This window comes from Carettochelys insculpta, chromosome 3, assembly GCF_033958435.1.
Source record: "Carettochelys insculpta isolate YL-2023 chromosome 3, ASM3395843v1, whole genome shotgun sequence".
Taxonomy (NCBI): domain Eukaryota; kingdom Metazoa; phylum Chordata; order Testudines; family Carettochelyidae; genus Carettochelys; species Carettochelys insculpta.
The window spans coordinates 36,579,341-36,605,856 of record NC_134139.1 but is presented as its reverse complement, the minus strand read 5'-3'; the positions used below and the strand labels follow the sequence as shown (position 1 = coordinate 36,605,856).

Sequence of the window (26,516 nt, the reverse complement as noted above, 5' to 3'; positions counted from 1 at the left end):
CTCCCACGCTATGAATTCAGCTTTCATTCTCTTTCTCCAGTTTCTAACAATAGAAAGAAGTGTAATGTGTTCTCTTCAGCCAACTATGTCCTTTGTAACCTTGTTCAAGAATACACCCTCTGTCTTGTGCAAGGAGGCAAGCACCATAAGACAGAATCCAAACTTTTTAAAGTGATGCCATAACTGTAGATTATTAATTCATTAATTAATGTTACAAATTCAGCATTACTCAACACAAACATTACTCCAGGTTCTAGAATAAGTCATGAGGGACAAAACCATTTTTAAGTGACAAATGTCTTTGACAGCTCGCATTAGCGGCAATAGAAAATAAAAAATATATACAAGATCATTTATTTATATTTGAATTAAGTGTTTTTCTACTTGGCAGGAGATCCTTGTACTGATATTAAGGTGTGAAATGCATGGATAATACATGAAAACGTGCTAAAACAATAACAAGTAGAACATTTTCTTGTATTAGGCTTCTATTTACAAAATATGCTACACTACTGGTATGTACTGTATACACATCACATATTTTATAATGTCTGTGTCTCCAAGTTTACATGTATGTATTCATGTAAGTGCTTTTTATATTACTTCTGTGGTTTGAATTCAAATTTACTCATTTCTGAACTAAGTTATTTAAAGAAGAGGAGAAAAAACACAGGAGAACAAACTGATTTAAGAATATCCACTGTGACTTTTTAGGATATCCACTGTATTATTTATAGCATGCTCAATTTAGATATTGAAAATCAAAGATAAAAATTGTGTAGAAAGTACCAGACCACTGTTGTAGATCAGACAAGTAAAATGTTGTATAAGAGAAGACATTTATAATAAATTATAAGAGGTACAATTGATGATGTGCTGCCAATACTTAAAAAGAGATCTTTCACAAAAATGTCTCCTTTTGACTGCGTCACAGGGTTGCTTGTATTGTAGACAAGAAGGCATGTGGGAGAGAATGTACATGTATTTGTTTCCCAGTTGTTCTCTCATAATCAAGGCTATGCAACTTGAATAATCTGAAAAATAAGGGCAGAGAGGGGAAGACACTGTCTTCCTTGGGAAAATGTCTTCAAAATCCCTGACTTACTGAAATAATTCCAAAGGCCAACTCCCCATCCACAAAAGGTGCCTCTTCAGAAATATTTTTGAATTCCCATGTTCAGAACTGGGTTGTGTTTCATCTGAGAAAGTACTCACTCCACCTTGGAACTTGTGTGTAGAGTTTTAACAGGGGCCTCTTTGACTAAAGTGAATGGAAACCAATCCACCTTTCTTGTCTTGTGTCTTGGTGTGTACATGGCACATACAAAGATGTTCATTCGATCCAGGAAACATACCATAAGCGTACATTTTCACAGATATCTCATGCTTTCATAACAATGTAGGACCTTTGGTTGGTCTGCTGTTTGAAAAAAGTGGCTGACTTCCCATTTCCTTGTTTTTCTGTCCTGTTTGAGTTGCAAGTGGTCCTGGAGTAGAGAGATGATTAGTAGCCCCCTTTTGCTGATGAAAGTGGTTAATATAGCTGGCAATCAGTAGAGTGATTTCCAGAATCTGTAATAAGAAACACTATAATTTGTATCTAGAAAAATATAAATTGTATTTGACCCTGAAGAAATAGCTAACTTTTAGTAAGAGATGGACAGACATTTTATTTCTATAACATTCTTCTATTTTATTAAAGAAATGATAGTTAAGAAAAAATATCTATTAGAGTTATGGTTGTCTTCCTTATCTCTCTGCCAATGCAGGATTATTTCCTAAAGTACATGGAATGTTTTGTCCTGTACAATTTTAAATGATTCAAACAACTAAATTTCATCATTTCTTTAGAAGACAGTTCTACGGACCAGTAGGTGTCTGAGGAAATAATTTTACTACATGCAGCGTGTGTGTGTGTGGGGGGGGGTGTTCTTCCCAAAGACCTTGGAAGGTATATACCCTGCCTTCCCTATGGAACTGCAAAATAATCCTCTTTAAGGGAATCATTTGATAGAAAATCACTGTGTTTCTTCAGCTGACATATACATCAGCATATTTCTACTAAGAGACATATTTTGAACCAAAGTTATATGCAGAAAACTATGATCCTACTTCTAGGCTGTTCTGGATTATAACAACTCGACCTTCACTCCTTAGTCATAGCTGAAATTTTGCTTTTATTTGTTTTATTCAGGCTGGTTGCCAATATCACGAGTGAGAGAGAGTCTAGACTAACATCAGCAAAAGATTTCCTTAGTCCTAGAATTCTGGAGACATGTATAACCTTTAGAAAGGCTATCTGACAATATAGGCACTGCTTTAATGCGGACTCAAACGTTTTTTTAAAATTGTGGCTTATACTGATTTTTAGACAATGCATATACTTTCTGTCTTGTATGTCCCTAAATAACCTTGTCTGTAGAGTCTGGAACTCTGGGGGAAAGGTCATTAAAACAGTAAAAACAAAAAAAAAATGTATGAACTGCATTGATGTTTTTAATTGCTTTCTCCCTTTCAATTCATTGTGTAAAAAGCTAATGAACAGAGGACGTTTTGAAGAGCATGTGCTGCACTTCATGCATATACACAACAGATAAATACAAAGAGGCAAGTGACACTGAAAATTGTTTCAGTTAGTGTACCAACCTTTGGTTTTGCCATGGCAAACAGGAGTTTTTCGTTTGACTTGTCTTTTGACTGAGCATTGTTAACTATCAGCATAAAGTCATCTTGGAAGCCTCCAAACGTCATCAGACTTTTGTGTACATATGTAACTATTAATCGCTTCAAAAAAAGAAGAAAGGGAAAAAACAGTTTCATGTATAAAGAAATATACAGGGAAAAAGAGACTACAGGGAATACTTTGAACATAATTCCTCATCTAATTTCAAAACGCTGTTTTCAGCCCCTTCTATAGAATTTTTAATCTAATTCAAATTACGTGCCTGATTGCTTCAAGCCTTCATTGTGAGGAATTCCCACTACACTATGAGATTTTTGCTTTCCTGATTGGCCCTGTTTCTAATTAAAGTAAAATATATTTAATTTAATGGTTATGGTTTGGAGTTTGGATACAGGCACACCGCTCACATTACAAATGAAAAACCCAATCCAACTCCCTTGGAAGTCAACATTAAGGGTGTAAGGAAGGCGCTAAGGAAGTTGAGAAGCAGGGTGTACTTAAAAAACATTTCAATATTTGTGTGTACAAAGCTACGTCTACACGTGTATGCTACATCAAAATAGCTTATTTCAATGTAGCAACATTGAAATAAGCTATTTCGATGCATAACGTCTACACGTCCTCCAGGGTCGACGTTGGGCAGCACCACATTGAAGTAGGCACTGCAGGGGAGCGTCTACACGCCAAAGGGGCACACATCGAAATAAGGGTGCCAGGAACAGCTGCAGACAGGGTCACAGGGTGGACTAGCACTTCCGGGGCAACAGCTAGCCGCTCCCTTAAAGGGCCCCTCCTAGACACACTCAGCCTGCACAGCACACGGTCTCCAGAGCCACAGGCACGCACACCCGTCGAAGCAGTATGGACCCCCAGCAGCAGCAGCAGCAGCAGCAGCAGCAGCAGCAGCCGCCAGAGGTCCACACAGCCGCCCCTGCAAGAGCAGTGCTTGCCCTGCTCAATGCTATGCAAGAGGCAGCTGACCACCTTTTATTCACAGAAGAGGAGCTGCCCCCAGGGGAGGAGGAAGCAACCCCAGACCTTGCTGCCCTCCGCCCCCTCCCTGCCCCCCGCACACGCCGCCAGCTGTGGAGCTACCCCACGAGCACCGACTGGTGGGAGCGGCTGGTGCTCGGCAAGTGGGACGACGACCGCTGGCTCCAGAACTTTCGCATGAGCCGGCAGACATTCCTGGAGCTCTGCCAGTGGCTCACCCCCGCACTGAGGCACCAGGACACCGCCATGCGGCGTGCCCTCATGGTGGAGAAACAGGTCGGCATCACTGTCTGGAAGCTAGCCACTCCAGACAGTTACCGATCCGTGGGGCAGCAGTTTGGCGTGGGCAAGGCCACCATCAGGGCTGTCCTCATGGAGGTAAGAGGACGTGGGGGAGGGCAGCCCTGGGGGGGCGGGCCAGACACACCCTGCACACCCCTTACTGGTGCTCTCCCATGTCCTTCCCCTGCAGGTCGTCCGCGCCATCAATGCCCTGCTCCTCCACAGGCTCATGCGGCTTGGGGACCCGGATGCTGCCATCATGGGGTTTGCCAGCCTGGCCTTCCCAAATTGCTTTGGGGCTCTGGATGGGACCCCTATCCCCATCTGTGCCCTGGAGCACAGTGGAGGACGCTTCCTGAACAGGAAGGGCTACCATTCTGTGGTCCTCCAGGCCTTGGTGGACAGCCAGGGCTGCTTCCTGGACATTTATGTTGGGTGGCCTGGCAGCACCCACGACGCCCAGATGTTCAGGAATTCGGGCCTGTGCCGCCGGCTGGAGGCGGAGACCTACATCCCCCAGCGGGAGATCCCTGTGGGGGATGCCACCATGCCCCTCTGCATCGTCGCAGACGCGGCGTACCCCCTCCGGCCCTGGCTCATGCACTCTTACACGGGCCATCTCTCAGCCAGCCAGGAGCGCTTCAACACGCGCTTGAACCATGCACGCCAGGCGGTTGAGCGCAGTTTTGGCCACCTCAAAGGGCGCTGGAGGTGTCTCCTCACCCACCTTGATGCAGTCCCCACCAACATCCCCCAGGTTGTGGGTGCGTGCAGCGCACTCCACAACCTGGTCGAGAGCAAGGGGGAGGCATTCTTCCAGGGCTGGGCTGTGGAGGCTGGCAGGGCTGACGTGCAGCCACCCGCTGCCCCCAGTTGCCAGGTGGACCCCGAGGGAATCCAGGTCCAGGAGGCCCTGCAGGCCCACTTCAACCAGGCCGCAGGGTGAATGCTGGCAGGCTCCCCACTACACCCCCCAATCCTCCACAACACTCCCTGCCCCCTCGCCCACACCACAGAGCACCCAAGAGCAGACACCTCCCCCTCCTTGCAAATAAAAATGGAGCTGTTGTTTTTGAAACCAAAACCCGGTGATTTGTCTTATTATTCAAACAACAAAAATATATATATAGAGAGAGAGCAGAACAAAAGGGGGGAACTATTTACATGGGGGGGCAGGTACCATATGAAAGAACAGGGGTGTAACACAAACTATATACAAATATATATGGGGAGATATGTACGGGGGGGGGCACGTCCTGGGCCTCGCACCGCTCTACTGTCTGGCGCCCGGGGTTGGCGGGTGCGACCCTTGCCTCGGTCTGAGCCCTGGCCGAGGCTGGCTGGGGGCTGGGCGAACCAGCAGGTATGGCCGGCGGGTGTCAGCAGGCCCCAGGTCCCCCTCGGCAGAAGGCCCCAGGGTGGCGGACGGCGGTGGGACGGCGGGCGGAGCAGTGGGTGGAGCGGCGGGCGGAGTGGCGGGCAGGGCAAGCAGAGCGGCGGGCGGCACAGCATGGGGGGCCAGGTATTCCGCTATGCGCTCGAATGTGCGCATAAAGGCCCCCCATGCCTCCTGGCACCAGGCCAGCGCCTGCTCCTGGAGCTCCAGCTGCCGCTCGTCCACCTGCAGGCGCCGCTCCGACACCTCCAGCTGACGCCGGAGGGTTGCGAGCAGCTGGGGGTCCGTGGCTGTCCTTGGGTGGTGGTGGCTCCGCTGTTGGCCCCGTCCTGAGGATGGTTGGTGCTCCGCCGAGGGGCTGGCCTGCTGGGATGGCCCCGGTGGGCTCCGGGACCACTGAGACCTCGGCGGCGCTCTCCGGGCCCTCTGATGGTGCAGCTGCGGAAAACTGGGGGGAAGAAGAGTGGAGACAGCCATTAGTGTGACCCCTGAGCTGTGGCCCTTGTCCCCCAACCCCTCTGCTGCTGGTTCCCCATCCCCGTCCCCGGGAGATGCTGCTGCTGCTGATGGGTGTCCCACCCCCTCCTCCCCAGGGGACCCTAGGTTCCGCTTCCCCCATCCCCAGGGATGGGGCATGGCACTGTTGTGCTGGGGGGGCAGGAGCTGATGCACTCTTCTGAGGGACATGCCACTGCTGTCCTTGGGGCCATGGTCATCTGGGCATGTGGAGGGCCCTGGTCATGTCTGTTGTCCCTGCCCCTTAACCCCAGGGGTGTGCACCAGGGGGGGGTACATACCTGACGGTCCGCTCCCACGGTCGGGGGACACCCTCTGGGCAGACACCCTGCTGGAGCTCCGGGATGGCAAGATGATCTGCAGCCCCCGTCGCTGGAGGAGGATTCCCCCTCCTCCTCCTCCAGTGTCCCAGGGGTGGGCTCCTGGGGGGGCCCCTGGGGTGCGGGGCTTGCCTCCGGGGCGGACTCTGCCTCCAGGGCCTGCTGGGGCTCGTCGGCTGAGGTATGAAGAGTGGCCAGCAGGGAGGAGGTGTACCGGGGGCCCAGGATGGACCTGAGCTCCCTGTAAAAGGGGCAAGTGGCGGGGGCAGCCCCAGATCGGCTGGCCGCATCCCGGGCCCGGGCGTAACCCTGCTGCAGCTCCTTCACCTTACTCCTGACGTGGTCAGGAGTGCGGGCAGGGTGACCCTGGACAGCCAGGCCCTCGGCCAGCCGAGTGAATGCATCCGTGTTCAGTCTCTTGCTCCCCATTACCTGGAGCACCTCCTCCTCGCTCCAGAGCCCCAGCAGGTCCCGGATCTCGGCCTCCGTCCAGGAGGGGCCCCGCTGCCTTTTGCCAGGCTAGCTGCCCGGCTGGGAGCCCTGGCTCCCCTTGGGGGGGGTGCCCTGGGGACGCTTGGGGGGCTGGTGGGCGGCCATCGCAGTGCAGGGGGGTGGCTTGGGGCTGCAGGGAGGCGTGCAGGCAGGCCTCGTGTCAGTGCTGCCGCCTGCACGCGCTCTCAGCTTCCTGCACAGGAACGCAGGGGGCGGGGAGCTTTAAGGGGCTGCTGCATGCGGCGACCACAGAGCTCAGGGGCTGGAGAGAGCGTCTCTCAACCCCTCAGCTGATGGCCACCATGGCAGACCCTGCAATTTCGATGTTGCGGGACGCGGATCGGCTACACTTGCCCTACTTCGACGTTCAACGTCGAAGTAGGGCGCTATTCCCATCTCCTGATGGGGATAGCAACTTAGATGTCTCGCCACCTTATGTCGATTTCAACTTCGAAATAGCGCTCGCCACGTGTAGACATGGCGGGTGCTATTTCAAAGTTGGTGCGGCTACTTTGAAGTAGCCGGCATGTGTAGACGCGGCTCAAGTGATATAATTTACATTTGCAAAATTCATTTTCTGCTCCCAATGGGGATAACACTGCTTGCTTGTTTACAGTACTAATAGTGCACAAAAACTTCTGCATGGAGCAGCACACTTCAAATTTTTGGCCTGTATTATTCAACATGCAGCACTGTACATGTAGCTTATGAGACACTGCCATTTGTTCAGCTGGTTTAGTATTACATAAATCAATAAGGGTAGTGTTTCAATACAGATATGAACATTTTAAGTTATGAAAAAAAATCTGTACAGTAATTATTTTAATTTCTTGGGTACAAAACTCCTTTTTGCTCTTGTTTTTCAATTAACAAAAAGGCCTCATCCAAACTGTAAAAGACAGATTATCCTAACATACAGCTCATTACATTTTGTGGTAGGTTTGCCTTAATTGTCCAGGAAGAGGTCAGAAACTCCACAATTAGGCTGCCCTCATTTGCACCTGCTTACTACTTCTGACATCCTCCTGAGCCAGCCAGGCTTTCTGATGGACAATCCTGCCTGACTGGCTGAGGAAGCCTGCAGGCCAGTTCTGACATCTAACAGCAGCAGTAGATTACTGACTGCTAGACACTCATGCCCAAAGACTTTGGCTGCATCTACACTACAGTCCCTTTTCGAAAGGGAAATGCAAATGAGGCAAATCAGAAATGCAAATGAAGCTCTGATTTGCATATAGCATGCTTGATTTGCATAATCACATTTTCAAAAGTTGCCAAAGTTACACTTTTAGGCTGTGTCTACACTGGAGAACTCGGCCAACAGGAGGGGTCTTTTGTCAACAGAACTCAGGGAGCGTGTACAATTATAAAGCCTTCTATCAATAGAGCCTTGACAGAACTCTGCTTTTGCCTCGACAGAGTTATCCCTCAATAATTTGAGCTGTAACACTGTCTGGACAGAAGTGCAGTGTAGACACTTCTGTCAACAGAGAAGCCTTCCAGTTCACCAGGCAGCCCTGTTTGCAGAGCTTCCAGTCAGCCATGCTGTAGACAGAGGGCAGGGCAGTCTGGCTGCTCTCTGTCGACAGAGCAGATTACTCTGTCGATCTGCTTTTGTGTGTTGATGCACATGGTGAACAGCGATTTTGTCGACAGATGCTTCTAGAGTAGACGTAGCTTAAGAGACAGACTACATATCTATATTTACAGGACCAATTTCAGCACTGGTGTAATTTCATTTAAATCAGCGGTGATACATCAAGAATGAATTTGGCCCAGATATTTGTTATTAAAATATATTTAAATCTGAACTAAAACGTTTTTCTTTTTACCAGAAAGCTGTATTCTAGAATGCTTATACCGTCTTCATGTACAGCAAGCCATATGAAGGAATTCTCAAATGTGGATGGCGTTAGAGGCTACAAAGAGAGAAACAGGATTCTATTATATGTTATAAATGGTATTAGCTTTAAGCAGTAACTTAATTAAAAGACTCAAATATTTTAAAGTTTGTCAAATAACATGCCCAAATATAACAGAGCAGAAGTGCTGCAAAGAAGTTAGGGTATATATCCTATGATTGTCTGAAGGGAAATAAAAAAGGGAAATGACAACACAACTCTATTTCCCAGACCTGTATTATGGTTTGTGTGTCCAAGGGTGAAGCAGGACACAAACATTTATTTGTGTTACTGATTTTTAGAATCTTTATTGCTGCAGAACCTTAGGCTCAATTCCCATTTAAAAACCCAACTCCCATTAAAGTTTTTAATAGTCTTTCATAGAATCAGACCCAAAAAAGAAGTAATTTAAAAAGGCTGCTTCAAAGCATGGTGCAAGACAAGGAAAGGAAGCTATGTGGCGTGATACGAGAATGCAGGTGAGACATGGGCTAGAAGTTGTTCAGATTTACTTATTAAGATTATAAAAATTAATTAGTGTGTTAAGTTCATTCAAGTGGTAACATTAATAGAGATTCAGTCAACAGAAACACCTCAAACCCACTTTCCACTTAATTTATTTTTCTCCTGAAGACTACAGTGAAATTTAAACCCTCCATCGCCCTGTAAACCCAAACCTGGTGTAGGACCTTACTTTTGCTGCAAACATTTTAGCACCAAAAAAGGACCACTTTCTGGCTACTGTGAGATAAATGCGCACACAGTCAGCAGCACTTTGCCCCCGGAGAGCCATCCATCTAGTTGATAATCGCTGACGAAGCTGTCTATTGAAATGAAACATACAGTGAGAACGTATTTTTGATTTTGTTGTCAAAAAGATTACTCAGAACTGGTGAAAACCCTTGGGAACTATTTCATTTGCTTAAAATGAGTATTTGATTTATGTGCTTTATTCCATCTATTAAATATGGTGTATAGAAATCTAAATCAGTTATTAATAGCATTTGCATTCAGCAAACTTTAGATGCCCTCTTGTTTCTGGAACACTATGATGATATGTAAATAAAATATCTACAATGGTACCCATTTAAATACAAAGTACAGCTTGAAACTCTCCAGTCTGGCACCCTTGGGACCTGACCAGTGCTGAATGAATTTGCCAGACCATGGGAGGTCAATATTGTAGTACATTACCAACACATCTGCTGCTTACTGGGCTCTTTGAAGACATTTAGGGGTAATTTAGAGCTAAATAACCACACAATATTGAGAGCCAGAACTGGTGACTGAAAATTTATGAGACCATAGGGAACTTGGCCACATTCTGGATGTTGCCATATGAGAGAGTGCTGGACTAGAAAGGTCCAACATGTATTAGCAGCACTAAGTGAAAAAGTACAGCTTAGTTTATGACACATCTAGAGCAGAATTAAAAGAACATCTAAGTAATGGGCTATGTAAAGTTCCATACTGGAGAACCAAGGGTTAACAAGCAATTTTGGGTCCAGAAGGCCCTACTCAGCTGCATCTATTGGGCATGCTTACAATGGAGACACAGCTCAAAAGGGAGACGTCCACATCATCAGGGTGAACAGGAAAGGGAGCAGTTCTCTGCTGTTAGCTCCAGCAGAGAGGTCACTGAAGCTCCACACCACCTGGACCAGACCCCAATGGGCTGAACTGCCAAAAGCCCCATGGAAATGGGGATGATGGGCTGAGACTGTAAGAAAACATTCTCTGGAACATGGAGGAACATGCCCCCTTGCTAATGAGTAAGTAGATCCTGGGTTGATTTTGGACAAGTAAAAGTAGAAAATAGTCAACCTCCAGTCTGCATACCCAACCTGCTGGTCACAGGGCATGAATTGGAAATCAACAGAGCAGGGAGGGCCTATGTTCCTCTACAGCTGGGCCCTGCACACTCTTGCTGCTGCACAACACAGCTGGAGATTCTTGCGGCTGTGATACGCTATCTAAGATGCTGAACCTCCTGACAATCAGAAACATGAAATATAGAAAATTTTTAACAAAAAGTAAAGCAATTTTAGGTATTATATCCTGATCTAAAGTACCCCAGCCACATGTTAGTTTCACAATAACATTTTCCTGTTTTTCAAATCTTCATATTTTCTTGTAGCTCTGTTTGCCAGGAGACATAAGAAAACAGATGATATAACATTAGCAGAAATGAGAATATACTGTTTTTGTTCAAAATATATTATATACCCAATGACTGACTAAAGCAGATACAAATCCTGCAAGCTTTACTCATTCAAGCAGTTTGGTTGAGTTCAGGGGGTCTCCCTGCTTGAGTAAGGTCTACTCTGGGTTCAGATTGTGGCACCCTTACTCAACTTCAGTGGTACTTTAATAATCTTGTTTATTTCAAGGGATCAATCTGTAAGTAAGATAATACTCCTGGGCTATTGGCTACATGTAACTCGAAATAACTTACGTATTTTGTGCAATACAAATTGCATAAGTTATTTTGAGGTAACATATTTCAAACTTGGTGCCATTCGAAATAGGTGCCTATTTCAAACTTACTGCTACTCCTCTCATGACGAGGGGTAGCAGGAATGAAATACCATGCTGGAAACAGCCCTGCTATTTCGAGTGTGGTGTGTAGCCGCTTGGTTTCTATTTTAGAATACAAATGTATCCCAAAATAGTAACAACGGTGTACCATAGCTCTGGTGAATAAGAGTGTCAAAATCTGGTCCTATGTGAATGAAGGTTATAAGCTCCTAAGTAATTTGTGTATTCTGAAAGCTGACAGCATTTTCTAAAATACATGATTAATATCCCTATTGTATGTCTGAGTAACAAAGATGCAGAGGAAATGAGGTCTCCTTAATCCATTCAGTAAAAAGAATTTCAGTTTGATATAGATCTTCAGACAGAAAAAATTCATAATTATATATATATATCCAATGCTTTTTTTGTTTAAAAAAAAAAAAAAAGAGGAGCCATACTCAGCCAGCTCCCATCCCATGGCTGGGGCTGCTGAGATACTGGTACTCAGTACCAGAAATTACTGGCACAAAAAAGCACTGTGTATATCTGAATCTTTTAATGTAACTGAAAAGACTTACTTTGCCTTAAACTAACAGAATTTTAAAAGTCAAAATTTCACACATCTTGTCTCTCATAATACCTTTCCCCTCTCACCTTAACTGTTCTTCTGAACAGCCATGCCTATACCTCTTTGGATAAAATCTCTCCAAAACTTGTTTCAATGTCTGATTGGACTTGGAGGGAGAAGTAACTTGCCCTGCCGGAGTTGAGAAAGGTCTTTCGAAGTCCCCAATTTCCACCTAGTGGAAAGGTCAAGAAAGAGAAGATCTTTGTTTGTGCAGAGCCATTTTGGAACTTAAATACATGTTATGCATTGTCTTGTTGATCAGCGTACTCTAAATTCTGTATCACTTTTCATTACACTAAATTCATCAGGCAAAAATTAGTTAGTACAAATCAAATTTAAATGACAAAAGTAAAAACATATTGTATAGATTTGTCTTGCATTTCACAGTATTTCATGAAGAGAGACAGATCCTCAGCTGGTGTAACCTACCAAGTTCCAATGAAACTAATCCATAAAGTAACTCACAAACTTTTTATGTGACTATCACTATTTTTATTCTTTATGAAAATAAATCTTATTCAAAACTGTATCTCCTGAAACATCTATAAGCTGTTTTCTAATTGTATATATAATTTCCAGAAGTTATTCATGGCACAGTGAATGGGAGACCTGTTCAATACTCCCTTTAAAAAAAAGCACGTCTATTATATTTTCAATTGACTAGGGCCTGATCCTGCAAGATGCTGACAACCTCACATACTGATGTCAACAGGAGTGGAAAGTGCTCAGCACTGGCCCCTTAATATACAAGTTAATAATTACCATATATTCATCAATTACCTGAGCTAAAACAGCTGCCATTTCCAGTGCTAGTTCTTTGTTTACAGGGAAAACTCCATTTACTATCTGATCATTTGTCTGATACATTAACAACAGCTTTTCCCTGTCTGTCTCCCCACGGACCTGAACTGAGAAATAAAGCCTGCAAAAGGAGAAAGAAAAGTTATTTACAAATGGAAATATGGGAATTGGACTCTGGGAATTTGGACTGAGATCTATGACCTTGCACCCCGAGCCACTGATTTGAAGTTAGCTCTGATCAAAAATGGTTACCACCTGATGGCTAAAACTGACTCATGTGATAGGAGTTGGTGATATCAATCCAGTGTCTAATGAATAGGTGTTTCTAACACAAATTGTAACCTCAGCAGAGAAGATAAAGAATTAATGGACATAGTAATTAATTATCACATCAGCTCTGAATGTAACCTGTCCAGAGCAGCTTTGAGGCACAGAGGAAGGGCAAGACTTGGAAGCTTTTACTGCCAGCACTGGATCTTTGGACAAATGGAGAAAATGAGCCCCCCAGAACTGTCACTCTAAACCATTTTACTAGCTATACATTAACTAACTTCTAAAAGGTGGGGAAAATTGACCAGTTAGAATTCTCACAAACAAGAAGCAGTCTTGTAGCACCTTAAAGACTAACACTTTTATTAGGTCACAAGCTTTCTGGGGTCTTACTCGTGAAAGCTTATGACCTAATATATTTATTAGTCTTTAAGGTGCTACACGACTGCTTCTTACTTGTGAAGCTACAGCCTCATACAGCTACCCCCTGAGAACACTTAGGAACTTGTAGTTTTAAAATTTTTGCCCTAGTCATTGCCCATTTCCATAGAATAGGGACAGCATAGGAGTAATATCCTGGAAAACTACAATGGAATTAGAAGACTAGCTATTCTGCTATTCAAACTGATCACTTAACGTATGCCCTTAGGTTTCCATTTAAAAACATTATCATTATACATATATCTTATTTATAAGTGAATGATAAAAAACCAGCCTAAAAAGTTTAAATATGATGGGATTAAAATGCCTGTTTGAAAATAATTAAAGATAAAAATACCCACCAAAACATCTGTAGCTAACTGAATGTATGTGAATAAAGTTTTTGCAAATATGCACTCTTTTTTTTGTTTCATGAAGTTCAAAACCACCTGACAACTGAAGCTTCATAAGCCTTCCAACAGTGCAAATCACTACAGTGTTTTTTTATCTCTGTAGCTCTAAGATCTTTAATTTGGTACTCTCAGCCTAGTCCCATTGTATCCAAGTTCCAGCACAAACAGCAACTGATGCTCAGAAGTGACCAGAGACTGAGCAAAAGGGCTGCTGTAGATCAAGACAAAAACTGCTCCTCAATCTCATAAACTTCAGCTACAAATTTAAAAATTAAGTCCTGATACATAACATAATTAATTCCATTTTACTGGATATAAACAGCAAACAAAATTGGACATTATGGCTTTCCAAACTAAACAGAGTAAGAGAAAACAAGTTTTGATGGAAACTGCAATGTGTTGTCCTTTTTACTACTAAACTATGACATGTCAACCTGTGGCTGTTGCTAATTAAGTAAATAATGTCCAGCTTACTATTATCTCATCCTTCTTCTGTAGATGTACTCTTAAGACTTCTGTTTTTAGAGATCCCATTAATTGGTAGCCCGCCCTTTGTCTCTTGCTCTTTGTTAGGTTCATGCTATGTGTTTACAATTCCATGTGCATTCGATCTACATGCTCCTTGAGTCTTATTTTATACATGCAGAGCTGGTGCCCACATGAAAGACAATCACACAAGCTATATCTCAACAGATGGGATTTTGCAAGGTGCAAGATGTTTTGAGCGAGGGAAAAGGAGCTACATCCTTAAAGTAGGGTCATTGGAAAAGGTTCTAATTAACTAGATGATTGACTAAGGAAAACAAGCCAGGATTTGCCTGACTAACTAGATTACTCCACACTTCTAAACCCACTGTTTAAGAAAAAAAAATCTAAGATTTATGTGAAGGTTTCCAAAATATTGATACTAGTGAAGATAATTTATTTAACAAAGGCTTCAGTCTCTTTCTCCATTTTCACATTTTTTAATAAGCTAACACATTTCTAGATATAAAACACCATGCAAATTAAAGAAAACTCCAAGGGCACAGCAAGGGAGTTGTACTCAGTATTATATACCTGTTTTTATATGTCAGGCGCACAGTTCTTGTGCCTTCACATTTGCCAGGATGCTGTTCTTTGGAGGCCTGCTCCCATTTAGAAATAATGTCACAAATCTAAAAGAAAAATGAATATGTGGAAATGTCATTCTGTAGTTTTTTGCCAAAACAGCATCTTAGAAGGAAACCATCTATTTATTAGGAAAAAATTTCAATTAGTGTAGCTCAGAAAAATCATATAGCTTTAATTTGCAGACAGTACCTATCCAGGCACTTTTGTGGCTGAGGATTTAGTAGTCACATTTTGTTGCTGTCATTCACTTATCCAACCAGACAGACCTTGTCTTTGGAATCTTCACATAACTTGCTTATACAGAAAGGAAAGTTATATAATTTAACAGGACCTAACACATATGTAATTATCCAAAACTATTTGTTATATAATTAATCAAACTAATTACTTTATAAAGAGAATAACTGAGCAAGTATACTTCATACTGTAGTTGGCTCTGTTCCTAAGCAGTGTTTTTGTGAAACTGGAGACTCACATTAACAGAAATCAGAAAATCAGAATTAGTAAACTGAGTTTAATAGATTTTTTGCCTTCCATGTCATTTTTGGGGAGTAGGGAAGTGGACTCTTCCATGGCCCTATTTATGTACTGTTGGATCATATGATCCTTCTTCCAGTCATAGAGGGCTGGATGCAGATCCCCCTAAAGACAGTCACTACTTCTCTGAACACAGTGCAGAAGGGAGTAATAGGGCTGCCTAATGGCATTATCCAGCATTCCCTACTACAAAGTGCCGAGGGTGCTGATTCATCAGCAATCCCAGTTTCTGAGAACTATGTAATATATTAATAAAATGTAGATTATGCTGTGTCTTCCTAATCAGTGCTGCAAATATCTTAATCCTTATTTGCAGAGATAACTAAACCAGTTCAGAACCCACAATTATATTAAACTAAACATTACCCATCTACTGAACTGAACATAAATTCTTTCTTCCTTGTATTAGATAGGAAACTCTCTGACATTTCTTCCAGAACTCTGACATGGCTGTCAGTCCCTTCCCTTGATCCTCCAATAGATCCCCCCCGGAGCAACAAATTGGAAAAATTGTTTGCATTTTGGTATTTTAGAAAAAGAGTTTATATTTATAGTAAATCTGATTTTATGACAGGTACCAGGTTGCCAGCATTGGACACTGAAGTCTCCTAGCTACAGGATTCACAGAGTGCAAGTTACAGTAGTTCAATATTTGTATCTCTGACTTCATTTGAATACTTCCACTCTGGCCTACTAATCTACTGGAGCTCTGAGAGCTCTTCAGTATAACTGAATATTCAGACCATTGTTCAGCCACAGGAGTTGGCCTGAAAATACCAATTAAAGCCACTGAATGAGCATTAGATCGCAATCACTTTTAGTCTCTAAAAATACTCTTCAGCTGAGTCTACACTACCGAGTTTTGTCAACACAAGGGCCTTCTGTCAACATAACTCAGGGAGCATCTACACACTTAAAGCATTCTGTCGACACAATCTCAACAGAACTCTGCATTTTCCTCAACAGTATTATCCCTCAAAAATTTGAGGCATAACAATCTCTGGACAGAGTACACTCGACAAAAGTGCAGTGTAGACACTGCTGTCGACAGAAAGGGCTTCCAGTTGCAGGGCAGCCCTCTTTGTAGAGCTGCCATTCCACTTTCTGGCACCAGAGGACAGTGCAGTCTGGCAGTTCTCTCTCAACAGAGCAAATTGTGTGTAGATGCAATCTGTTGACAGAGATTCTGTCGGGATTACCCTGTCGAAAGTAACGTCTGTCGACAGACACTTCTAGTGTAGACATAGCCTTCGTGTAAACTGGTATCTAGAGGTAAAAAGTTTCTTATCCCATCATAATTTGCCTGAGCTATTCTAGTCTCCCAGGCAATTCCTTTAAATGAACTGAATGAACTTCAATAAGGGCAAAAATAGAGACTGTTTTCATCTTTTCCTTTGATATATTTGAATTCTTTTGAATTTGAATAATTTGAAATGAGTAAAGGCAGAAACATTTAATGAGGAAGTAAATTTCCCTTAAGTTGATTGTTTGAAAAGACTTCTGTAAAATTAAGATACTTCTGTTATTTAACATATGTAGCTCATGAATAATTTAGTTTACCTTGATGTTCCCTTGAAGACAGTGTTCTATATCCTTGCCAGAAGGATCATCAGTAAATAATGCAAATCCTGACTGGACTGGTTTTCTCATTCCCGTGTCCTGATTCAGGGTGTTCAGAAATTCTTCCACGGTAGTGGAGGCATCAAACCCAACAACCTGAATCCGGGGAGAGGGGCAGGAAATACTTTTGTAATAAAAACTCTCAAAAATATCAAATGTATGACTTTGAAAAAGGACAAGATACTTTCTAGAACATGAATGGAAAGAAAATTCCATTTTTTAATCCTCCTTGGATGGCTTATTATCATTACAGCTTGATACAGTGCACTACAGATTACAGACAAAAATATTTAGAATTTAAACTTGTAAATTCTGGGGGGGAAAAGACAGTTTTGTCATCTTTCTTCTGCCCCACTGAGCAAATTTTATGTCAAAAATTTTGCTTACCTGTTGCAAGATTGTAAATCACTGCATTTTGTTTACTGAATTATACACAGCAGCTCAGACTGTTACTAAACACATTTTCTTTTTTTTTTGTTTTCTAACGCAAACTTGATCTCTAGATAAATGCTTTTACAGAGTTTTTATTTACTAAGCTATACATTTGAATTTATCTAAATGTTTGATTTAACAATGCAATTTAATATGTTCCTCTCTGAGGAAAATATTATAATAATAGTATTAAAAATAGAAATAGTTGTAATAAAGAGTAATAGAAATGCTATGACAAAAATTATGACAGGCTGGCTCAGCAGATATTATAGATAATAACTTTGCATGACGTACAATTTAACAGGAGTCAGTCTTGTTCATGATCAGTTACCTAGACCCTGCCCCACGTTGCTCCTTTTCCCAGCCACAGGCAACTGTGGCTGTGGAGGCATGGCATGCAAGCAACAGCAGAGTTAAATAAAGACCCACTGCTGCCCTCTTCACCTTCTCCCCAGGGTACCCACTCTGTAGAAATGGCATGTGTCTGTCCTGCATCCAGCCAAGAGCCTGGCTGGGAGCATGAACTTCCACCTACAGTGCCTTTCATGGCATGCACATGCCTGTAGCATCTAGCCAGTGTGGTGCCAGCAGGACAGGTTGAGAGCCACACTGGGAGTTGGGAGGACCCTGGCCAGGAGCAGACGCATCTACCTGCAGAGAACCACTCCCCAGCACCAGCTCCTTTCTTACCAATGTGGTGCACCAGGGCATACCAGCCTACTTTCATCATTCACTGTTGGAGAAGGAAACACCCAAGCCATTAGGTCCTAACAGAAGGGTAGAATGAAAGGAGCTCTGGGCCTTGTGTTGGGGCTCCCCCCAACTCCACACTTCAAGTGCAGAAAATGGGGCCCTGCGGAGACTTAAAAAACACCTTGCCTGTAATCAGGCTTTCCCTTAAAACTTCCCAGGGTCACAGACTCCCTTGGCCCTGGGAGCAGTTTCGCTGCCACCACCACTGAGTGAGAAAAAAAAACCCTACTCCAAGAAGACACACTTGGACTCTTTCTGTGGGGGTACCCTAAGCTCTTAACCCTCCCTCCAGAGACAGCTTGTACGTACAAACCTGTAATTCAGTAGCTAATTGTTTGGTCTGAGGCCCAGACTCTTCTTAGGACACAGAAATCAGATCAGTTGTTACAAAAGTGATTTATTCACAAAACAAGAGAAAAATAAATCATGGGGTTGCATACAGAGAAACATATTTCCCTGGGATTCAACTTAAAAGTTACAGGGGGAAAATCTCAATTCAAACAAAACACAAAAGAGAAAAACAGAGCAGCCACAACAAAACAAGTTAACAAGCCACAGCCCATCCAAATTTAAAATAGCCAGAAACCTGAACATGTATAATTATACATTTCCCTGGTACTTACACTCTTATGGCTGATGTTGCAATAGTCAGGATACTTTGATTTTATTTTGATTGCCTGAGAGCCATCTCCCCTCTGGGTCTTTATCCCTGCCATATGCAGAGGCAAAAAGCCCTGGGAACTGCAATTGTTCTAAGTTTAAACAGAATTACTTCACTCCTACTAGCTCAACTGGGATTCAAGTTACCTTGAAGATTAACTTCTTCTGTGCACTCATTCATGACACCTTGGATGAAGACTCAGTCTAAATGCCTGGGCTTTGGAAGAAAGGGCAGGACAAAGGGAAACTTTTTCATCCCATAAGCTAACTCAGAGACTCCAGGCTTTTGGTTACTGAAGGCATGGCCCTCAGACTGCTGGTAAGTTGAAAGCCTTTAAAGACACTATAACCCTGGTTAGAGGGACAGAGGACTCTACTGCATGAACTGTGAATGGGGAGAGTGAGAGGTCACTTTGGAGAAAATTTTATTCATGACATGATGTTTTTTCAACAGCCAAAATCAGAAATTTGTAAAGAAAACTGATGTTTTAAAATTAGATTGAATTGAAAAGTGATTTTTTGTCAACAGATCTATTGACAGAAAATTCTGACCATCTCTAATCACTGGGAACATTTAGACACAAAGAGCTGATGCAGTTCAGAATGAAGTCAATAGAGTCCCTCAGACTTCACTGGGGTCTTGATTGGCTCCAAGAGACTATAGTGTGAGTATCCTATATTAATGATAATAAGAGCTACACATTGTTTCATGACCTTCAATGATCTACCCGGCTTCCAAGGTGCTCAATGGGAAGAAATACAATTTGCTCCACCTGCTTTTCCCCAGTCTGAATGGTTGGTTAAACAAGAAAAATCAAGTGGATACTACTTTGGCAGATACTCATGCATCTGACGAAGCGGGTCTTTGCCCACAAAAGCTTATGCTCCAAAATAATCTGTTAGACTATAAAGTGCCACAGGACTTCTTGTTGTTCTCAAGATACAGACTAACATGGCCATCTCTCTGATACTCAGGCAAATATTTTTTAACACTTTTAAAGATGCTTTGCTCAAAACTTGCCAATTCCATTGTCAATAACCAGCAATGAGAGATTCGAGGCATATTGATCTTAATGCTCAGAGTTCCTCATAGTTCTCCCTTCATCTTGGCTATCACATACAGCTTCATGAGTGTGCTAATAAAATCAGGATGAGCAGGTTAAACATCATGCTTATGAGACCTACCTGATATATACCATTCATGAAATGAACTGGAATACTGAAGGGCAACGAGTGGTGGTAGGGATTTCTTAGAAGGGTTGAAAGGATTTCCATCCTAGATGGCCTTGCTTCTCGGTCTCCATTCTGCTGGGTTCTCTCAACACATCGCAGACAGTAAATTGCATATTTCCCAAATTCAGTTCTGTGACAAAAAAGAGAAACAAAGCATGACTCAGGAACTGATCCAGTATGCGCCAAGCTGTCAGTAAAGCCACTGAAAATCCCCATGAAAAGAGAATTCTAAGGATTCTAACAGATCATGACATCAAAGATGGAAATATAAAGGGTGTTAATCAGTGAAACTAATGAATTTGCCTCAGAATGTTTCGGGTGACAGCTGTATTATGCTTTGACATTATATTCAGAATACTGTAGCACAATTTTCAAAACAAAGGATAGTTTTAGAAGGGATGCACATAAGTTATGTGTATGGATTATACTTTCGTAGTATTTGTGCACAAATGCCATAAAGTTGATTTAAAAATGTATCTTAGAAGTTTCATCAGAGTTGGACATTTAGTAATACACAGGCACACCTGGAATCAGCATTCTTCTTTAAGTGAAGTTTGAGGAGCCAAAGGAATGGCTGCTGAGGAAGGAATAGTCCAACACAGAGAGCTAACAGCTGCAAACCCTGGAAAAAAGGGAAAAAAACCCCACCACACTGAACGTCTTACAAAGTAAAATAACACTGCTGCCGTAACTGGTCAACAGTGTAGCTCACTATGCATAATACCAACTGAAATTACAGACAACTGGAAGGAAAAGCTCAAAACTACAGGTGAAAGCTTAAATGAATTAGGATGTTACCTCTTCAGAAGCCCAGGTGTTTTTATACCTATTTCCATACCCCTACCAATACTCCCCACAACTCTTTTTGTCTCCCTTTACATACAATTATATATAAAAAAAAGTATTAAAAGAAAGATAAAATTGCAAATCAATTGTTAAAATGTTCATGCTACCTGAATCAAGAGTGCTTGTGCCAGCTTAATTCGGCTCCCCTGTCAGTATACATTATAGATACAATATCTAATTGTATGATTACATCCCTTTTCTCCCCACAAAAATCTGCCTTATTCAGTGCACAAGATAAAGAATGCCCCTGAACAGCAGCTGTTCAACATTTTGTTTTATCCTCATGTTTCAGTGCATAGACTCAATATTTATCTGTTGCATGCTATGAAAAACTACTCTGAATATAGAATTATTAATTTTCTTATAGGCTTTTCTATTGGGCTCACAACTTTAACACTGATTTATAAATATTAATTTATTTTCACAACATCCTTGTGAGATGAGGTGATATTATCATCATCCCCATTTTACATCTGGGAAAGTAATGCACAGAGACACTGATGTCTAAAGTGTAAAATAATTTTGGTGCCCACTTAACAATGCCTGTTTTTTTCAGAGAACAAAGCATTTAAATGTTCAGCTTCCATTGGCTCAAGGGGCAGTTATGAGTGTCTAGCACTTCTGCATACAACAGGTTTCTCACATTGGGCACCCAGAAAATAAGCATTACCTAGTTGATGAAAAAATTGGTTTAAATAACTGGTCCTGCATCAAATAGGACACAAATCCTTTTAAGGTGGAATTCAGTTCTCTACACCAATAAATCATTCCATCTCTTGCTGCAGTCCCCTCTCTCATTCATTAGGCAACCTCAAAGATCTGCAGCAAATGAAGGTGGGGTCCTATACACAAGTCTCGTTCAGTGTACATCCTGATTCAGTCCCAGATCACTAGTGATACTATTCCCTGAATAAGGCTTGGAGTGTGTGACTGTGTGATTAAAGATGGCACATATGCATATACACTAAGGGGTTGATTACAGTTGCACTGAGAGTGAAAGAAAGATGGTCTCCCTGCTCTAAGGTCTGGTATATGGGAGCACAGTTATCCATGGGGGATAGAATGGGCAACTGAAAGGCACATTCAGCTCCTGCATGCACACTACAGATAGAATTTTCAGAGAATTTTGTTGCTAAACTCTAGTAAGTCTCTACTGAGTAATGTATGTGCAAACAAAATTTTAGAGGCTCATAATTTAACCAGATTTGGGAAAAAGGCACAGCCTTCAAAATCAAGGCAACTGCAGGCACTAGAGCATCTCAACAAAGCATTGCAAGATTTTTTTTTTAACTTGGGTATAAAACATGTTCTCCTTGACCTTATTCTGAGAAACTTCAGACATTTTTGCTGATTTTTCTCCACGATACATCAGCCTGAGGCAAACAATACACATCGTAAATTTCACCATGAGCAGTTAAGATGGCAAAACTCTGAGCATCTGAAAACAGGGACTTATAAAGGAAACTGTCAGAAGACCTCAATTACAGATCTACCTGTCATACATTTCTCCCAGATTTCATTTGCTGACGCTACCCTATGCACACTACGCTAGCCCAGGATAGATGCTGAGGTTGAACCATCTGTCAGATTCACACCTTGACTGCAGCCTGAGAGAGAATGCTATTATTTTAGCCATCTAAGAATCTGCAGTTCCCTTCTCAAAGCCCATTTAAAGCATGATGCAACTTCAATTAACTGAATGGAAAAATTAACGGATTTCAATAGAAGATGGATCAGACTTTTGTTTTTGGGAGGGACACTGACATGAAAATGTCTGAGAAAGAAAAATATCCTCCTGTAATGATCTGGAACCTTGAAATATTCCCTCACCTGATTCTTTTTATCTTATGAAACCACTTGAATGTACTTTTTAAACCATTATTGAAGTTTATAACAATTTTTATCTATAACGGAAGGCCCAATCAGTAGTTCAAGACAAATGTTATATATGGAGATATATATATATCATAGAACTGGAAGGGACCTTGAGAGGTCATTGAGTCCAGTCTCCTGCTCTCTTGGCAGGAGCATGCACGGTCCCTGACAGATTTTCTTTTTTAAACTATTTACCCCAGACTCCTAAATGGCCTCCTTAAGGATTAAATTCACAACCCTGGGTTTACAAGGCCAATGCTCAAACCACTGAGCTATCCCTCCCCTCAGTTAAAATGAAGCCATGTGTGTGAAGCAGTATGTGTCAATTTAATAATGTTCCAAATATGAATTGAGGTTAATGAAAAATAACATGAGGTCAATATATTAACTTTTTCCTCATTAAATTCTTCTGTTGTTTTCTGAGACATCTGTGTATTACTATTCAGATGCACTACTAATCTAAATTGGATATAACACTTAAGCCGTGTCTACACGTGCACGCTATTTCGAAGTAGCGGTGCCAACTTCGAAATAGCGCCTGTCACGGCTACACGTGTTGGGCGCTATTTCGAAGTTGAAATCGACGTTAGGCGGCGAGACGTCGAAGTCGCTAACCCCATGAGGGGATGGGAATAGCGCCCTACTTCGACATTCAACGTCGAAGTAGGGAACGTGTAGACGATCCGCGTCCCGCAACATCGAAATAGCGGGGTCCTCCGTGGCGGCCATCAGCTGGGGGGTTGAGAGACGCTCTCTCTCCAACCCTTGCGGGGCTCTATGGTCACCGTGTGCAGCAGCCCGTAGGCCAGGGCTTCTGGCTGCTGCTGCTGCAGCTGGGGATCCATGCTGCATGCACAGGGTCTGCAACTAGTTGTCGGCTCTGTGTATCTTGCGCTGTTTAGTGAAAGTGTGTCTGGGAGGGGCCCTTTAAGGGAGCGACTTGCTGTTGAGTCCGCCCTGTGACTCTGTCTGCAGCTGTGCCCGGCACCCTTATTTCGATGTGTGCTACTTTGGTGTGTAGACGTTCCCTCGCAGCACCTATTTCGATGTGGTGCTGCGCAACGTCGATGTTGAACATCGACGTTGCCAGCCCTGGAGGACGTGTAGACGTTATTCATCGAAATAGCCTATTTCGATGTTGCGACATCGAAATAGGCTACTTCGATGTAGGGTTCACGTGTAGACGTAGCCTTATAGTTTAATATTTTCCCTATTTATGAATCTGAAGAACTATGTAGTTCTGCTAATGAAACAGAGACAAGAAACAAAATTAGGTTCTGCTATACATTACGTGGTGTGCAGCATGTGTACAAGGCCGTGCAGGATATTCTAAGATCAGACACTTGAAAGAAGACCCATCTTGAAAACAGGCATATTCCAGAGCATGGACAAATATGTGGAATTAATGCCCCCTCCTCAAGCACACTCTAATGCCAAATGGACTGTGTTAGGTAGGGGCTGAATCTGAAAGTAACTCAGGAAGAAAGACAGGCTCTTAAAGAAGCATGCAACAGCTGAGAGGAGAACCACAGAGGCCTGTTCATTACACCTTAGTTGAGGGAAGCCTCTTTGTATTTGTGTTCACCCTTTAAAAGAGATTGGCTGTTCTTTACAGTCATTTTTATGATTTACAATAAAGCATATCACAAAGATGTTGATTTTATCCAAGAATGCAGGTACATCTCTGTACTAAATGGTCTGACAAAGATCTTCATTGGTCACATGAATGACAATTCATTCAAATAAATTATTCACACCTGTATTGGTCCTGCCTGGTTCTGAGGATGTCGTCGTCTTGTTTGTTTAATGAGCTGGCAGCAGATCTCATTTTGAAGCTCAGGATGTGTGAGGCAGATCTGCAAAGCACTTTGGGCCAAAGATACATGGTAATCAATGGCAGGAGAGTCAACTGCAGCATTTATAAACAACTGGCAGGTCTGGATATAAAATAAGAATATGTATGTTAATTCAATTAAATTGAGTTCCATTTCAGGCAGCATGGCAAGACAAGGCAAGGTAGGCAGGGAGCGAAGAGGAGTCAGCTGGAGGCAGCAGTATAATGAGCTGCAAATGGGGTGTACCAACCCCAGGCTGGGCCAGAAAGGCTTAATGAGAGTCTGTGGGCCCAATAAACTCCACGCTGTTACTCCTGTAGTAGGTATCAAACTGGGAGCTGTGGTTGGGGGGGTGCAGTTAAAAGGACTGAACCCAGCTCACTTGGGGGCTGACCAAGAAAGAGAGCAGATTGTTGGCTATTATTCAGTGAGTGAACTCTGGATTGAGTGAGGTTACTGAGTTGTACAACTGGCAGAGTGTGTCTCCCAGAAGGAAGGTAGGAAAGCCTGCAACAAGCAGCCCAAAGGAGTAGTGAAGGAAAGCTAGAGAAATGTGTCTCCTGGGATTCTTTACACTGGTGAAAGAGCCTGTGAGGAACAGGGACTACTCCTGCCAGAAAAGCAGAGAAAGCTCTTCAGGAGCAGAACCAGCTGGGTGGTTCTGGAGCAGAAAAAGCTAAGAAGCTCTGCAATGATATTGTGCAAGAAGCTTAAAGAAAGAGAGGCCAATATACCACAAGCCTGAGAAATGTCTGTGGGAAAGATCACAGAGAACAAGGTAAGAAGTAGTCCAGTGAGGGAACAATGGGACTGTGCAGGCAGGCCTTGACTACTTATTTAAAGGGGACTTGGACTGGAACTCAGTGGAGTGCGAGGGCTGAGGTTCCCCCACCTCCTGGCAAGGGGTAGGCCCCTTGATATAAGGGCTACTGGTTTTAGAGTTGGGTTCTATATGAAGTCAATGGACCATTCTTTCAACTCTTGACTCACTCCAGAAGTGGGGCTCGGGTTGCCCATTTTGGTTGGATGTATTCAATATATGACATAATCTTTAATTAAAGATTAATCCTTAAAGTCTCCGGGATAATCCTGAAGAGTTTCCAGCCATAGGGGTGGCATTATATAGCCGTGTCTACACGTGCACGCTACTTCGAAGTAGCGGCACTAACTTCGAAATAGCGCCCGTCACGGCTACATGCGTCGGGCACTATTTTGAAGTTAACTTCGATGTTAGGCGGCAAGACATCGAAGTCGCTATCCTCATCAGGAGATGGGGATAGCTCCCTACTTCAACGTTCAACGTCGAAGTAGGGACCGTGTAGTCATTGCGCGTCCCGCAACTTCGAAATAGTGGGGTCCGCCATGGCGGCCATCAGCTGAGGGGTTGAGAGACACTCTCTCTCCAGCCCCTGCGGGGCTCTATGGTCACCGTGGGCAGCAGCCCTTAGCCCAGGGCTTCTGGCTGCTGCTGCGGCAGCTGGGGATCCATGCTGCAGGCACAGGGTCTGCAACCAGTTGTTGGCTCTGTGTATCTTGTGTTGTTTAGTGCAACTGTGTCTGGGAGGGGCCCTTTAAGGGAGCGTCTTGCTGTTGAGTCTGCCCTGTGACCCTGTCTGCAGCTGTGCCTGGCACCCTTATTTCGATGTGTGCTACTTTGGCGTGTAGACGTTTCCTCGCAGCTCCTATTTTGATGTGGTGCTGCGCAACGTCGAAGTTGAACATCGACATTGCCAGCCCTGGAGGACATGTAGACGTTATTTCGTTGCTACATCGAAATAAGCTACTTCGATGTAGGCTTCACGTGTAGACGTAGCCTATGTGACCTGGCAGCAGGGCAAGGTTGCCGGAGTTTAGAATATCACAGCTGGCAGTGGAGGAGAGCCTGCTACACCACACAGAGCCACAAGAGGATGTGTGAGCCAAGGGGTCAGCAACCAAAATAGCAAGAATTGCCATTTTTTCCTCAATTCATTAAAAAGC

General features: G+C 43.2%; 1 protein-coding gene across 3 annotated transcripts in view; it reads right to left on the bottom strand.

Moving 5' to 3' along the window:
- Positions 1–344: 344 nt before the first annotated feature.
- PLEKHH2 (pleckstrin homology, MyTH4 and FERM domain containing H2) overlaps positions 345–26,516 on the bottom strand; it is a 105,071-nt gene continuing 78,899 nt past the window's right edge. For all 3 annotated transcript variants that reach the window (XM_074989614.1, XM_074989613.1, XM_074989612.1), the window contains 11 exons: positions 24,459–24,638; positions 20,505–20,602; positions 19,933–20,110; positions 16,843–16,998; positions 14,692–14,789; positions 12,509–12,650; positions 11,755–11,900; positions 9,278–9,407; positions 8,515–8,601; positions 2,647–2,784; positions 345–1,572 (listed from right to left, as the gene is read on the bottom strand). In XM_074989614.1, coding sequence (XP_074845715.1) covers positions 1,390–1,572; positions 2,647–2,784; positions 8,515–8,601; positions 9,278–9,407; positions 11,755–11,900; positions 12,509–12,650; positions 14,692–14,789; positions 16,843–16,998; positions 19,933–20,110; positions 20,505–20,602; positions 24,459–24,638 — 1,536 coding nt within the window. In that variant the 3' untranslated portion in view covers positions 345–1,389. The remainder of the gene's footprint in view (positions 1,573–2,646; positions 2,785–8,514; positions 8,602–9,277; positions 9,408–11,754; positions 11,901–12,508; positions 12,651–14,691; positions 14,790–16,842; positions 16,999–19,932; positions 20,111–20,504; positions 20,603–24,458; positions 24,639–26,516) is intronic.